General features: G+C 42.2%; 1 protein-coding gene across 4 annotated transcripts in view; it reads left to right on the top strand.

The window, feature by feature from the left end:
* SMYD3 (SET and MYND domain containing 3) overlaps nucleotides 1-14910 on the top strand; it is a 701794-nt gene extending 686884 nt beyond the window's left edge. For all 4 annotated transcript variants that reach the window (XM_032801055.2, XM_032801054.2, XM_075064202.1 and 1 more), the window contains 2 exons: nucleotides 6743-6851; nucleotides 14464-14910. In XM_032801055.2, coding sequence (XP_032656946.1) covers nucleotides 6743-6851; nucleotides 14464-14565 — 211 coding nt within the window. In that variant the 3' untranslated portion in view covers nucleotides 14566-14910. The remainder of the gene's footprint in view (nucleotides 1-6742; nucleotides 6852-14463) is intronic.
* The last annotated feature ends 306 nt before the right edge of the window (nucleotides 14911-15216 follow it).

Here is a 15216-nt window from a genome sequence, read left to right as displayed (position 1 = left end):
TAAACATTTCAGGGCAGCTGGAGTATATCAGCTCTCCCCCAGGTGAAGGTTTCAGTCTGCTACCCCAGAATGACAGGTCTGCCACATAGAGGGTTAGGGTAATGTCACGTCCTGAAGAAGTTAATCTTACCTGATCCACAGTGATAAATGCGATGTTGTTAAGAACAAAATGAAATTTTAAAAGTTAGAAAGAAAAAGACTTTAAAAAAAGGAGATAATCCTGAGCCCACCTTCCCAAACACAGACACTATAAGTATGTTAGTCGGTACTGCTTTTGAGGGCTTCTATAGGGGAACCTTGAGAATTATGTTCCGCCCTTACCATTTAAAGTACAAAGCAAAATGCTTTAGTCCTGTTTCAAAAATATTTCCCTGCATCTTTTCTTTCAACTTTGAAGATGTCGCTTGCTGAGCTCTCCAGTCAATAGACTGGTAGAGAGACTATCTCTACACTCCATGCCAGTGCCATTTCTACACTAGCTGCCGGGCAATGCTCTTGCATGGGGCTGGTTAAATTATGTTAAAAGCACTAGAACTGGTTGATTGAATTATATAAAAAAGTGAGTTAAGACTATTTCACTTATGTTCTACTTCAGCTTCAAATTACTGGTCTTGAAGCAGGAATTACCAGGTGAAATTCTATGGCCTGTGTTGTGTAGGAGGACTGCATGATCATGGTCCCTTTTGGCCTTCGAATCTATGACTGAATATAGTTCAGACTACTTTTATTGTTGGGGTCATAGAATTATTTGTTTGAATATTCACACAACCACTGATTCATTTCTGGACATGATAATAGAAATCGCACATTTCATGTATTTTAACACAAATTGTTATTTCTCCTTAAATTTATGCTGAAAATGTTTCCCATAATTCTCTTGTTTAAAAAATTTCAGCCGTCCAATCAAGGAGCAGAACAAATATGTGACTTAGGTGACCAATCACACATTGTATAACAAAAAGAAAATAGTTGAAAACAGTTTACAAACAACCCATATGTTGAAATTTGGTGAACTGTTTTGTTGAAATGATATGAATAATGAGTATAGTCAAAGAAATCAAGATCGAGTCAAAACAGAAAATTAGGTCAAACTCGTTGGATAATTTATTGCAATGAATTCCACCAGCTTTAGATAATACGTTTCCTTCAAAAGGCTGATGCTGGCACCTCTGCATTCTGTTCATCATATTTCCTGTAGCCTGGTAGTTCATTCTTAATTCTCTCTCTATTGCTAGAGATCCTAAAACTGCTTCATGTCTCCTATGCTGTTGTATTTACTTAACTTACACCAAGAGATGTTAGAGAACAAATTAAAACCATGTGTAGTACCCCTAGTGTCACTGAATTAAAAGGTCTTTTAACATTTCCATTATAAACCCTCATTTCAGGGTTTATAAATCCTGTGAGTTTGAAATCACATCAGACTGAAGACAGAGATGCAAATGTGAGCCCTGCAAATTGAATTACAGAAAATGGTGCAAATCTATTAATCTATTTTAAATTGTAAAGCATGAGAAATGATAGTGGGTATAGATGCCCTCTTTTTTAATACCAAGCGCTAGCTAAACTTGCAAGAGAATGCAAAAGCTCTGGTTATTTAGCCAGGAAAGGGGAAGAATTGAGTGGATTTGATTGTGGTACAGTATTAAAGAAAATGAAGTCCATAGCTAAAACAAATCAGTCCTTGCTTTTTTATTTTATGGTGTCCTATAATATGAGGACACCAAGGGGCCCCTCAAAGAAATTAACAGCGGATATATTTGGAACAAAGCAAAGGAAATACTTCTCCACAAAGCATACAGTTAACGATTGTTGCAGGAGATCATCCAGGCAAAAATCATGGCTGAACTGGAAAAGAGGTTGACTATTTCAAAGTAGTTGGTAGCTATGGAAGCAAAGATAATTAAATCTCATTTTTTAGAATACGGGCCATATATTTAGCAGGTGTAAATTGTCATAGTTCCATTGACTTCAATGAAGCCATGCTGGCTTTCACCAGCTGTAGGTGAAAAGTCTTCCTCTGTAAGAGACTGGGGCATAGGCAGTCTTGCCTAACAGTCCCAGCTGGGCTGGTGTCCATATGTCAAGGATGGTCACAAAATGGTAATCCATGAGCAGGAGTTGAGGAATCACTAGAGCCAGATTCAATAAGGAAGAGTCAGGGTCACAGTCAGGCCAGGTTTGGAGATCAGAGGTAGTACTGTACCAGGCTGGAATCAGAAAGCAAGAGTCAGGGTCATGATAGGATTGAAGCTCAGAGATCAGAAAACAAGGTGCCGTCTGGAGTTGCAGCAGGCCAGAAGTCTGTATAGTTGTCCAGACCACTTCTTGGGGTACCATCCAGGGTTAAATAGTGCACTTGAGGGTTGCAGAGTACCATCACTCAGTGGTTCTCAACCCACAGCCACTTGTGGCCCAATCAGCACACAGCTGCGGCCTATGTGACATCCTCAGGGCCATACAGGTAGTATACATATATATTGTGTGGATGCAGTCCACGAAACACATAGAGAGCTGCATATGCAGCCCACAATGGTAAATAGGTTGAGAACTACTGAGGTAGTTCCCACAGTGCCTACTCTCTACAGTGTTCCCTGGGTGTGACTCAGCCTGCCCTTCAAGTGACAAACTGGGAATGCTAGCCATCAGGCTCCACAGACCAGGGTTCTCGTCCCACGGATCCTTACATCCTCTCAGTGTCCCCAACCCTCTTCATTTACAGTCTTGCCTTACCTATTGCTTGTAGTATGGGGTTAACCTTCCTTTACACTGTCAGAAAGGCCAGAAAGGTGGACTCGATTTAATGCTGGGCCTTTATTTCAGCTCTCAGTAAGTTTCTCTGCTGTTACTATACCTTAGGCCCAGATAAATCCATGAAAATCCTTCCTAGATTGAGGCTCTAAGATCCTTTGAGCCTTAGTGCTCTTTAAAGTATGTGTTTCTGTGTAATTGTCTTTAGCCTCTTAGTGGTGATCTTTAGATATCAATACCCTGGCTGGTGAATCTGTTCCTGAGTCTTAATTTTAACCACTCGTTTTGATCAGAGCAACTGTTGGGGATAATATATTGGTTCACAAATACCTGAGACATCTTCTTAGTCCTTTCCATGCACTAGTTTTTTGATAGTGCACAGGCATGAGGATGCCTGAAGAAGCCAACAGTATTTTGCCTGTTCACGTTTCTCCCAGAAGAGCTGCACGTTGCACAGATTCCTTTTGTAAGCTTGCCCAAAGGATATGCCTACACAAAAGATGTTCCAATAGTGCAACAGATTTATTCCAGAAAAATGATAAGTAGCTATCTCAAATGTCAGCACTTAGGCTTGCAAAATGTAACTAAACACATGCATAAGATCAGCACATAAATCAGCACACTAAAACAGTTTTGTAAATATTTATGTACTCACGCTCGCTTCCTCTACCACCACCTCTTAAATTTCCACTTGCGTTAGTTTATGGCTGGAAGTGTTCTTGGTTGTGTGCCTGACATATTGTTTAATTGCCTTCTGCTTTGTCTAGTATCATATATACCATAATCCTAAATCTTCATGGATTCCAGTTATCTTAAGAACTGGACACAAATATCCATTTAGATACAAGGACAGATTCTGTCTGATATATACCTTAGGAAATCTGGTCTAGCTCCACTGACATCAGTTGTTATTATTCAAGATTGGGGCCCCACCGTTCTTGACATTGCACAGACACAAAGAAAGAGACAGCTCTGGCCTTGAGAAGCTTACAGCTAGAGCCCCAATAGTGCATGGGCAAAAGGCTGTGCCCACACACGGTCCCGCTGAAGGCAGAGGGGCTCTGCACAGGCTCAGCAAGGGGGGAGGGATAGCTCAGTTGTTTGAGTATTGGCCTGCTAAACCCAGGGTTGAGAGTTCAGTCCTTGAGGGGGCCCATTTAGGGATCTAGGGCAAAAATCTGTCTGGGGATTGGTCCTGCTTTGAGCAGGGGGTTGGGCTAGATGACCTCCTGAGGTCCCTTCCAACCCTGATATTCTATGATGATCATGGCCTCAGAAGCCTATTCTTATTATTTTATATTCATGTTTATTTCAGTTGTGCCTAAAGACCAACCAAGAATAGGGCCCCATTGTGCTAGGCACAGTACAAACACGGAGTAGCAGCCAGTCCCTGTCCTGGAGAGTTTACAGATAGACAGAGGGTGAGCGGAGGGGTAGAACACACTAGCAAAGTGAACCGTGTGATGGTAGCAAATGTCATGTTTGTGTCATGATTTATTTGTTTTAGGTACGTTTAGATAGGAGGGGATCAGATAAATGGAAAGAAAATGGAAAGGAAGGAGACAGGGCAGGGGAGAAAGAGGATAGACAGGGCAGGTGTGGAGTGAAGCTAAGATGAGACTGAGGGCAGGGGAGGGAGACGGTTGGAGCAAACAGGCAATCAGCACAGGGTGCAGGAAGTCCAGTCAAAACTGTAGAAAGTTCTCAGAATGTCAGGAGGGCCCTGCTCTGGCTGGTTCCTCTCTGCAGTTTTTCCCCATATGGTGGGGAAGCAGGGGGGCACCATCGGGTCCTAGTGACCCCAGAGCTGTGGGTGGTGTTCTTCCCTACGCAATTCTGGATCAGAGGGGTGCTGCAGGGAGAGGTGGCCCAGCTGGGCCCCATTTTACCCCATCCCCGAGTGTAGCAGTCATATTGACATACAGGATAGGGGCATACAATCAGATATGTACCATTTATATAGATATTAGAAGGTTTTACTGAGATATTGTAAATGATTGCCAGCTAATCATGTCTACCCGTTAAGTCATCTTTATTGAAGTTACTGTTGCTCCTCTGTAACCACACCGGAATCTGGCCTACTCAGCTTCTATGACATTTATCCGCCAGTGTAACTGGGTGTGGATGTCCCCATGACAATAGATGTAACAACCAAAACTGAAAACTAAAAATAAACCTACTGGTTATTTTCAAGTGTTCAAAGCAATTGTCTGTTCGGAGCCATGGATTCTTGAAAACTTGGACTGCCATGTTTATGAGCTACTGACACCGCTATTGCTTATTTTTTTCTTTACTCTGGTCAATGGTTCTCAGTTCCTTTTGGTCAGAGAAAAGGCCAAACAAATCATCTTACAATCTAATGCAGCCCCACAATCCTTTGTAACTACAAGGGATGGAGATTTTGAAGGCATGGAATAATTTTTTTTTTTGGCCATTTTAAGAATGAGTTGGCTTTTTGTGCTTGAAGGGGGGCTTTCTGGGTGAAGAGGCTGTTGTTGTTGGGTCTCATCCATACTGTGCGTGTGTCAGAAATATGTTACCTATGCATCTTTGTATATCTTCACTGCAGCTTTTTGGAATCAATAGAAACTTTCGTTGTGAAAACACTTTACATGATGTTTACATTTCCATACTTTATTTGGAATTTGTAATGAGGGAACCTTCTACTTCATTGCTATTGAAATAGTTGCCTATATTTAGTCAGGGTTGCATTTTCAGCATAGAGTGAAAGGGGGAATTCATCCCCCTTTCATATGGATTTTCTGTGCATTTCCTGCACATCCAACTTGTTCAAATCATTTAATTTGTTATCAGGTTATTTATTTTTAATTCCCCCAGACACTGGGCTTAATTCTCCTCTCACCTACAATGTTGTAAATCAGAAGTAAATCTGCTGAAGTCAGTGGAATCCCATAAGTAAGGACAGGGTAAGTGAAAGGAGAATCTAGTCCACCATTCTGAAAATGTTCCTATTGAATTGTAAAAGAGGACATGTCTCTTTCTAGGGATTGTATAGTCAGTGCTTCTTCCAATGATTATACTTAGAAAAAACCTTTAAGAGTTCATTATAGGTGTAATGGAGAAAATGGATTATTCATATTGATCAAATGTGACGCTTATCCTTGCTGAATCATATGGTTTGGTCCTTAATCTTCAATGTACATGATTAATAAAGATATGCTCTGTGATTTTGGAAATGCAGAATGGTTGCCATACAATACTGACATTTCCACGGTATACTGAAGATAATTAGTGATACCATAGCATTACGTGGTATTCCTAGTTCTAAACACAAGAGGGCATGAATCACGATTCTGCTTTCATCTGTCTAAAGTCAGGAGTGAAATGGAGAGTTGACCTTGTGTAAAACTGAGACAAGTGAGAGCATTTGTGACAGAGCAAATACATCCCACCTGCTCTTGATACCTTGTCCAGAAAATGCCCAGGGCTTTGACAAAAAGCTTCCTGGAATATATTCTCTCCAACTGTTTTATGGGTAGGGAACTCCACAGGAAGCTCTCAAAATCAGCGCACACACTGTTTTTTGTCATAAGGTTCCCATGCATTTCCTCTCCTGTGGACTTGCCTTGAATGAGGAATCCAGGGTTGGGCTCCGTGTTGAAACTTCCCTTTGAAAATGAAATTACTTTGGTGGTATTGAGACTGAAAGTCTCTCTCTCTCTCTTTTTTTGCACACCACGTACTGTAAATGCGATTGTATTATCCAACAGAAGTGTATGAGATAATCCCATCCCCTGTCACTTTCTAACAGGATAATGTAAAAGGCATTCCACAGAGACAGAGAATAATAATTTGTTAAATTCCCCTCAGTATTTCATGCTTCTCAGTAGTGCAGCTAATTTTCTCTGAGTACTTTATTAAAATTCACAATGATTTTGCAGTCCCACCCTAATAGCTCTCCACCAAGGCAGAGACTGTGAAGGTGAGAGCTGAGCGAGTGACACTATATTTTTCCTCCTCTTCTCCACAGACTGTATTATTCCAGCTTTCATCCCTTGAGGGCTGTCCAGATGATGAGAGTGGGCAAATTGCAGTATACTCAAGACATGTTTCCTCAAGCACTGGAGACTTTGAAGCAGGTCAGTGTTGCCTATTGTATTCCTCCCCTCTCATATTCTCCATGAATCCTCCATATATTCCTCCCCTTCCAGCTCTGATTGTACCTTACTCTTCTGAATACGATTCCCCAGTCTTTCTCTCAGTGCTAGCTCCCCAAGTAATAACTGGAGAATGTGATGATGGGTCATGGTTGCTTCGTGTTTCAAGTGCAGGCTTCCTTTAATATCAGTCATTTTTAATTACTAGTCAGTAGCACACAGTACTATTAATCACCCCCTAACCTTGAATGGAAAACAACTATTAAATCGGAGAAGGGTAAAAATATTTCAGTGCCTTACACTGTTCTTCCTCCTTCTTCTTATTTCTGATTATGCCCTGAGTTGTTCCTTGTCAGAGTGGATGTGAAGGGTAAAAAAGGAGAAACTGGTGACGCTAAATGGTCAGATTCTCTCCTCCTCCTCCTCCAGGGAAGGAAAAGTGGGTGCAATTCCAATGGGAACTGTGGGAGGAGAATAACAATAGTTGCGCTGCATTCCCCACCCTCCCTGTTCCCAAGCAGAAGCCCCTCCCCCGATTTCCACAGGTTTGGGGCTCTGTGAGTTGAGATCGGAGCTCAATTTGTTATAACACTTAAGTTTTCTTACAAGCCCACTTCAAATCAGTGAGCAGCTTCTGTTAATCCCTGCTGGTTTTTATCATTCCAGTTCTTTCTCTCACTAGGATCTGTTTTGGCAGATGCTTCCTATCTAGTTATATTCCAGGTTTAAGTCGTCCCAGTTGTGCCTGAACTGAGTTTATATTCTCTTCCTTCCACCCCACGCTCTGATCTGCCCTGCTATTATATTACTGTTATTACCATTTTAAAATTATTGAAGAAAACACACAGGCAATTTGTATCTCTGCTCCACAGCAGCTTTTGGGACATTAGGTTATAAGTCATTTCCTATCCCAAGTCCCCAATAAGACTTGCTGCTTCAACGCCTCCTGGCTACTACTTTGTATTATTGATGTTGCCCATTCAGAGTCAGGCCTGAAGGAGCTACACACAGTGAGGCTCTACCCCAGTCTCTCGCCCCATCTCCAGTATCTGACACCCTCTCTTTTTTTCCTCTGCTCATTGCCTCAGAAAGCCATCTGCTCCATCCTCTTGTCTTTTTGCTGCTAGGCTAGAGCGAGGCTCAGCACTGATGCCAGACGAGGCTTTCTGTTCACATTGTATCACAAAACACAAGCGCCACACAGCACCTAATTGGTATGCTTTGCTACAAGGCAAGCTGAAGCAGCAGTTTCATTTTGCACTCACTCTCATCATGTTCTTTGTGGGACTTGTGTTCATGTGAGACCTGGCGCTACCCAGAAGCTGCTACCGTGTAGCCAAGCAAGCAGAAATAGCTGATGCTGTACACAGAGGGCCCGAGTCTTCTCTCACTTACATTAGTGTAAATCTGGAGTAACTCTGCTGAAGTCAGTGGAGACGCATTATGTAAGTGGGAGGAGACTTGGGCCTAAAGAAGATTTGCACCTCAGGGCTCTGTGGAATATTGGAAAATGTAAAGCCTTTTAATCAGCCTAAGCCATATATCGCTAAGGTTATGACTCCTCAGACCAGGGGCAAGGACAGCCATTCTCAGAGAAACAAAGCCTATTCAGCATTCCCAGATCCCTAGCATACACAGCCAGAGTCATGGCTTTTGGATGCATATGCACAGCTCCCATTGAAGTGAATGCGAGTCCCATGTAGGTATCTGGGCATTATATTTTCCCCAAGTGTGTAAGTTAGCAAATTAAAAGAAGTGATCCTCATGCCTGTCTGCCCCCAAATCATCACCTTCTGTGCTGTATAATCATTTACATTGAGCTCAGACTCCTTTCCCTCCAGTGCTCGTTGTACTCTTAAATGATAAATGATTCCTAAGAGATTCTTCACTCAATAGAAAATGTCATAGATTCAGATGATTGTTGCTGAAACAAAGGAGCACAAGCTACACAGAATGAGGTGGGCTGGGGAGCGAGAATGGCAGAGAGATCGGTAACATAGGTAGCCTGTGAAGGGGACTAACAGGGCTACCTTGTGCCACCTTGTTTCCTTGTGCAGCATCATAAGGGCAGGTCACATCCTGCTCTTAGTTTGAGGCAAGTTCTGACCCTCTTTTAGACTGACTGCATGGGACAACACCCATGTAAATCAGAGTAGAATGTGGCTTCTTATGCTAAATCCATCCCTGGTGTAACTCACATAAAGCCATAGAGTTATACTGGGGCTAGATTTGGCCCTTTGCAATTAGATGTGTTAGAATCCCTCCCTGTGTTCAGGAACTGCTATATTGTAGTCCTTTATTTAGTGCATTCCACCACTGGAACGGTAGCCAGACTGATTTCAGCGTTAGTGTTCAGGAGAAGGATTTGGGATAGGCAGAAGAAATTGGGATCTGAGTGAGATTCACATCACTCATGTAAATCCCATGTAATCTGATTTCCACGGCCACTACTCCAGCTTGTGGGTTGACAACCCCCTCTGCATCATGTGTGCAGTGTATTAAGACCCCTGAATACACAAATTTCATATCCCTTCCCCTTGGCTTCCCCTATTGCCGCCTTCCATGTCAGCTTATGTCAGGCCACTACCAACTCCCCCTGCACCATTCATCTCTTGTCTCTGCAGCTCCAAATTGGGGGTTAAATGATGCAAAGGACCTTGCTATGGCCCTCTACACCATAGTGAATTTCTGGCCGTAAGAATACATTAGATCCTCCAGTAGGAAATGGCCATATTACAGGGAGGCAATACTGTACTTCTGGAATAGAATCTGAAACTGGCTCATTTTAAGAAAGGCAAATTAATTTTTTTTATTGTTAATAGCTAGACCTTGTACTGCTCGTGATTTGGAAAAATGTGACCTCACTATGGAATTGTGGTACAGTAAAATATAGACTGTCCTTGTAGTGGAAAAGCTTTCACACGAAGTATGTGCACAAGAGACCTGCCAAAAGGAGGATAGGGATTTAGAAATTTGGTCACGCTGCCTAGCATACTCAAAAGAGGAGGACTGCACAGCTGTCAAGCCAGAATCTTTAGCCAGGTTCTTTGAATATTAACCTGATCCTGAACTGGTAATGTATGATGTAGTATATTAATGTTTTATTATAACTTTGCCTTACTAAAAAGTTTGAAAAAAAAATCAACAAGGGAGAGTAAGTTTATAGTTCAGTGACACCTTCGCCAGCAAATAGCTGTAGCTGAGCCGCAGATTGACTTTGAGGAGCCAGGAATGGTTCTAATAAATTGGCAATAATGGAAGTGCACTAGTGAGCTATCAGGAGGAAAGATACCTGAAGGAGCAGCACTGTCATATTAGGGCAATGGCAGAAGTGCGTGCCTAGAGCACATGGGAAACCTGTGTCAAGGAGAGAGGTATGATTAACTTCTAGGGCACTGGTTGACCAAAGCATTGAAAACTGATTTAAATAGTAATCACCTATCACAGTTCAGGAAGGTGATTCCTCACCATTCAAAGCCTGTGCAGAGCTGGGCTTTGTTTGAGAAACTAAGTGGAGCAGGAGGCTGGAATTCACCTCCCATCCCATGGCTGTTCTGTAGAACTGCAGCACACTTCCTTCTTGGCTTGTATTCTGTCTGAGAGGCTTGGATAATGGCCACCGCCCCGTCGTTCCATGGTTTTGTGACACTTGAGGCCAGATAGCATGTGGCCTTTGACTGGCTGCACAAGGTAGGTTGGAGCAGTGAATGGCTGGGCAAAATTCAGTCTCTGCATTTATCCGAGCACAGGAACTACTTGTTTCTGGGGCCTGTTGGGCAGTTATCACCCCTTAGAAGGCCTGGAAGAAAGGCTGGGGTTCCACCCAGCTCACTTACCCTGGAGGACAGAGCACATGGCATCCTACTAACAGGCAACACTATATGGTTGGCTTCCCTGTGAACTGTGGATCTCTTCTGGAGGAGGTGCAGCTCAGTGACCAGACTCTCAATGTGTATCTGGTCCTGCCCTCGGCATTCTATTCAGGCCATTCTATTCAATGCAGAGTCCTCACTGCCTGGATGTTTTGCTCACGAGTCCCCTGTTACAGCACTAACCTGGCCCTCCGCTCTCATGTGCCCATCACTATAAATGAGCAGGATCAATTTCATCACTATAACCTCAGGAGCTGAGGTAGTGGCATGATGTTTATAAACATGCAAATAAGAAATTTTTACTTACACTATGATGACACATTATCCAGATGCTGAGCTGTGTCCTTTCCTAGCATAACCCAGCACCTTTATTATCCTTTGATAAGTGGAACAGAGAGCGGGCTAAATCCTCTCACCCCAGTTGCCATGCAACACCTGAGAAATCCCCCTTTTTGTTTTAGACCCTGCTTCCATTCTGTGTTAGTAACAGTAGCTGTGATTATTGTAAAATGAGGCTGAAAATCTAAAGGCATTTGTTCTTCCTTTACCCTGTGTAACAAGCATTTGTTTTAATGAAGAGACACAGGCAAAACAAAAATAATTTCTCCAGTACACTGGCCTTCACATTGTACCACATCCGTGCAATGCAGTCTGCTTTCTTCTTTCATCATGATGGAGTGATGCATCAATATATTTGCATACGGATACATGCATCTTTGATGTTCGGCACCTCATCCAATCCAGTGAAAATCGGACACAAATGGATGTGCTGTGCTTTCATTTGCATTCACAGAGGCACATTCATACCAATCATCTAATGGGTTTTTATATTCTTGAGGGAGAAACTGTGTGGCTGATGACACCATGCCCTGTGTTGCAGCAGTACGATTACTGTAGTTCTTCATAATTAGATTTATTCCTTAAACCGAGAGGGAGACCACAAGATCCAGCCTCAGCTCTGTTACTTACTGTGGGAAGTCTGGGAAGCTTAGGAGAACAGGCTAGTGTTCTGAAAGAAGGAACTGCATTAGCTTGTCTGAGCTTCAGCTTGGTAGAAAATGTTTTACACTGAGTAAAAATCACCCCAGGATAGCAGGCCTGCACAAGGCTCTCAGCACCCTTAAATGCTCCAGTGGGTCCAGGGTTATGGTTTAAGATGTCATGGATAAATTTGCCATTAATTTTAATGGAACCAGGATAGGACCCGTAATGCAGGGTTTAATTGAGGCTGTCTGCAGTAAGGTGATGTTCACCCTGGAAAGACAAAATGAGAGAGATCAGATGCAATATTTGCCATTATAATGGTGAGGTGTCTGGGAGGGAAGAGAAGTGTTATGTTCATTAGTGGTACTAGTGTTGGGTGAATGACTGGTTTTTTTAGTTCGCTGGCAGTTTCAAATCAAGGAGGAAGAAAGGTGGCTTGGGTTGAAGCAAAACTGAAAATTCCAAACAGAAAATTGCAAATTGAAAAAGTCCATTTTGGATTAAGTGAAACAGGTCATTTGACCCAAAATGTTTTCTTTCCAGGCATTTTTAAAGGGCTAAATTCATAAAAGGCCAGGAGGCACTGCCCATGTTGTAATGCTTAGCACCATCATTAGGAACTCACCACGGGAATGGGAGATATAGGTTTGAATCTCCACACTGGAGCAGGGATTGGAATCTAGGTTTCTCGCTTTCCCGGTAGGTAGCCTAACCACCCCACTTTAGAGACCATCATGTTCCCAATGATTGCTGGGGTATGTTATACAGAGAGGAACCGTTTCAAAAGGACACACTGAGAGTGCGCTATCCCAGAATAGCATACAAACCTGGTGGTTGGGGCACTCAATGGGGCGAGGGGAGACCTGGGTTCACATTCCTGCTCTAGAGGGGGCATTGGAAGCCAGATCTCCCACATCCCAGCTGAGAGCCTGACTGTTGGTTAGATGGTAGGCACTCCATCTTTCTCTCCCTCTTTATATTGTGAATTTAGCCTGATTTTTTTTTCAGACTGAAACTGGCAAATTCACAAATAGTTTTGGATCAACCAAAACTGCATTTTGTGGCAAATAAACTATTCGTCTGAAAAATTTGCTCATCTCAAGTAGTGACATAATTTCAAGGGAAGTTATATTATTAAAGATTATTTTTTAACACAGGCGTGCCCAGGTGCCTGGCTACCTAGCATGAGCCCTGAGACCTAGGCATGCCCAGGTCTCCAGCCAGCTAGCATGGACGCTGCAGTCTACAGCATTTGCTACCTATGAGACCACACTGCTACTTTTCAAGGTAGAAAAATCCCTCACTGAGCCATTCTACTCTGCACGGCCAGGATGACTCCTATATCACATGGGTGGCCATTAACCACACTTACCCTTTTGCATGCCTCTGTCAGATGAGGGCTGGTTTTTACTCTGGTAGTTTTTATATTTCTTTTCTGTGTATTTTAATACCTTTGTTTAAATGTTTTTTTGACCTTCTCACCAGAAGTGGCAAGTTAGTGAGGAAAACCTGGCATATTAGAACAGTTGACATATTTTTGCAGAGAAAATAATTATGCCCGAAAATGGGCACATGTAAACACAAGAATTTAGCAAAATATGGCCAGGTTTGAATTTCTATAACATAAGACAAGGCACAGATTTTATTTCAGATACTTTCGGCACCTGTAACAAGGCCGAAAATGTTTCCATGTTTCTATTTGACTTAGAAAGATATACTTTCCCTTTTTTACTGTCTGGCCCCAGTGATAGTTCACAGCCTACATAAGACTCAGCAGAAATCTATGCACTTTGTGATTTGCTTTGTGACTGCTTTCAGAGTTCTTTATTCAACTCCCCCTCCCCCTACACACACAATTAAAATAGCTAATTGGAAGTAAATGTAAAGATAGTGATAGCAGGTATTTGCCTTCATTTGTCAACCTCTGAATGCTGGAAATAGAATATTATTGTTCTGTTTACTTTTTCATCACATCAGGTAATATATATTATTTCAATTCCAAATAAGGTTTCAGAACACTGTTTAAGAAAAGATTCCTCCCCAACAGCAGAATGATTGAAATCTGGTCTCTCAGACTTGAAGACCAGAGCAGGTATCCATCAGAAGCAGTATGAATGAATCTGGAAGTGTCTTATGAGAAGTAATGGCCTTATTGTGACTTAAGATGGGGGCATTTCAGGAGTTTCTAAGGCAGGGAATCACCAGCACAATAGAAAGGGAGCAGCAGAGTAGGTGGCATAGGCAAGTCCACATGTAGCTTGTGTTCCCTAGAGCAGTCACTCTCAACCTTTCCACACTACTGGACCCCCTTTCAGGAGTCTGATCTGTCTTGTGTACCCTCAAGTTTCACCTCACTTAAAAACTACTTGCTTACAAAAATCAGACATAAAAATTAAGAAGTGTCATCACACACTGTTACTGAAAAATGGCTTACTTTCTCATTTTTACAACATAATTATAAAATAAATCAATTGGAATATAAATACTGTACTTACATTTCAATGTATAGTTTATAGAGCAGTAGAAACAAGTCGTCGTCTGTATGAAATTTTAGTTTGCACTGACTTCACTAGTGCGTTTTATCTAGCTTGTCATAAAACTAGGCCAATATCTAGATGAGTTGATGTAGCTCTGCATACCCTAGGTTGAGAATCACTGCCCTAAAGTGAAGCTGAAGATGTGAACTTGAAGGTAAGAGATGCTGAACTAACTTGTCCCTTTTCCTGTCTCTCCTCAAGGCATATAACATTATGAAAGTAACCCACGGAGCAGATCACAGCCTGGTACAAGACCTGATGAAACTTAAGGAACAGTGTGAGGCTGACATGCGAGCACAGTGAGGATGATCTCAGGCTGGAAAGCTAACATTCCGGGGGAAAGGAAAGCAAATCTTTTTCGTAGTGACATTCTATGACCTGAGCCAAAGCCCTCTGAATTCATTGGAATGACTCCGATTGAGTTTGGTAGGCTTTGGATCAGGCCCTATTTCCTTTGCTAAAATGTTTAATGTTTATTAGCTTTGCTGTTCTGCAGTGTGATTTTCCTCACTGAATTAAAATGTGGAGGACTACAGGCCATTTTCAGAGGGAGTCTGCTCTCTGGGAAGCAACATAGTAGCAAATAAGTCTTAGCAACTGATGTTCAAGTTACATGTTAGTAATAAAAAAACATACCTGTATACAGAATGCTGCTGTGCACAAATCAGCATCTTCTCTGGCTGTGTATGAGGTATTTAAATGGCCCCTCTTTATGTTTATTTTTTAATAAATGGGCTTGAACCAAAAGCCCAGGTTCAAATGTCTCTGGACATAGGAAGAGTTTGAATCCAAAGTCAGACCCAGCCAGTACTTGTCTCACCATTCTGTTGGTTTCCTTCTTTCACTCTAAACTGAGTGCTTCTTTCCAGGTTGCTCTTTATGTGTAGAATGACCTCTGAATCCCAGCAGAGAATCCTGTGGCACCTTATAGACTAACAGAAGTTTTGGAGCGTG

Source organism: Chelonoidis abingdonii, chromosome 3 (genome assembly GCF_003597395.2).
Source record: "Chelonoidis abingdonii isolate Lonesome George chromosome 3, CheloAbing_2.0, whole genome shotgun sequence".
Lineage (NCBI taxonomy): Eukaryota > Metazoa > Chordata > Testudines > Testudinidae > Chelonoidis > Chelonoidis abingdonii.
The sequence above is the reverse complement of the archived record's forward strand: the minus strand, read 5'-3'. Positions and strand labels throughout refer to the sequence as shown.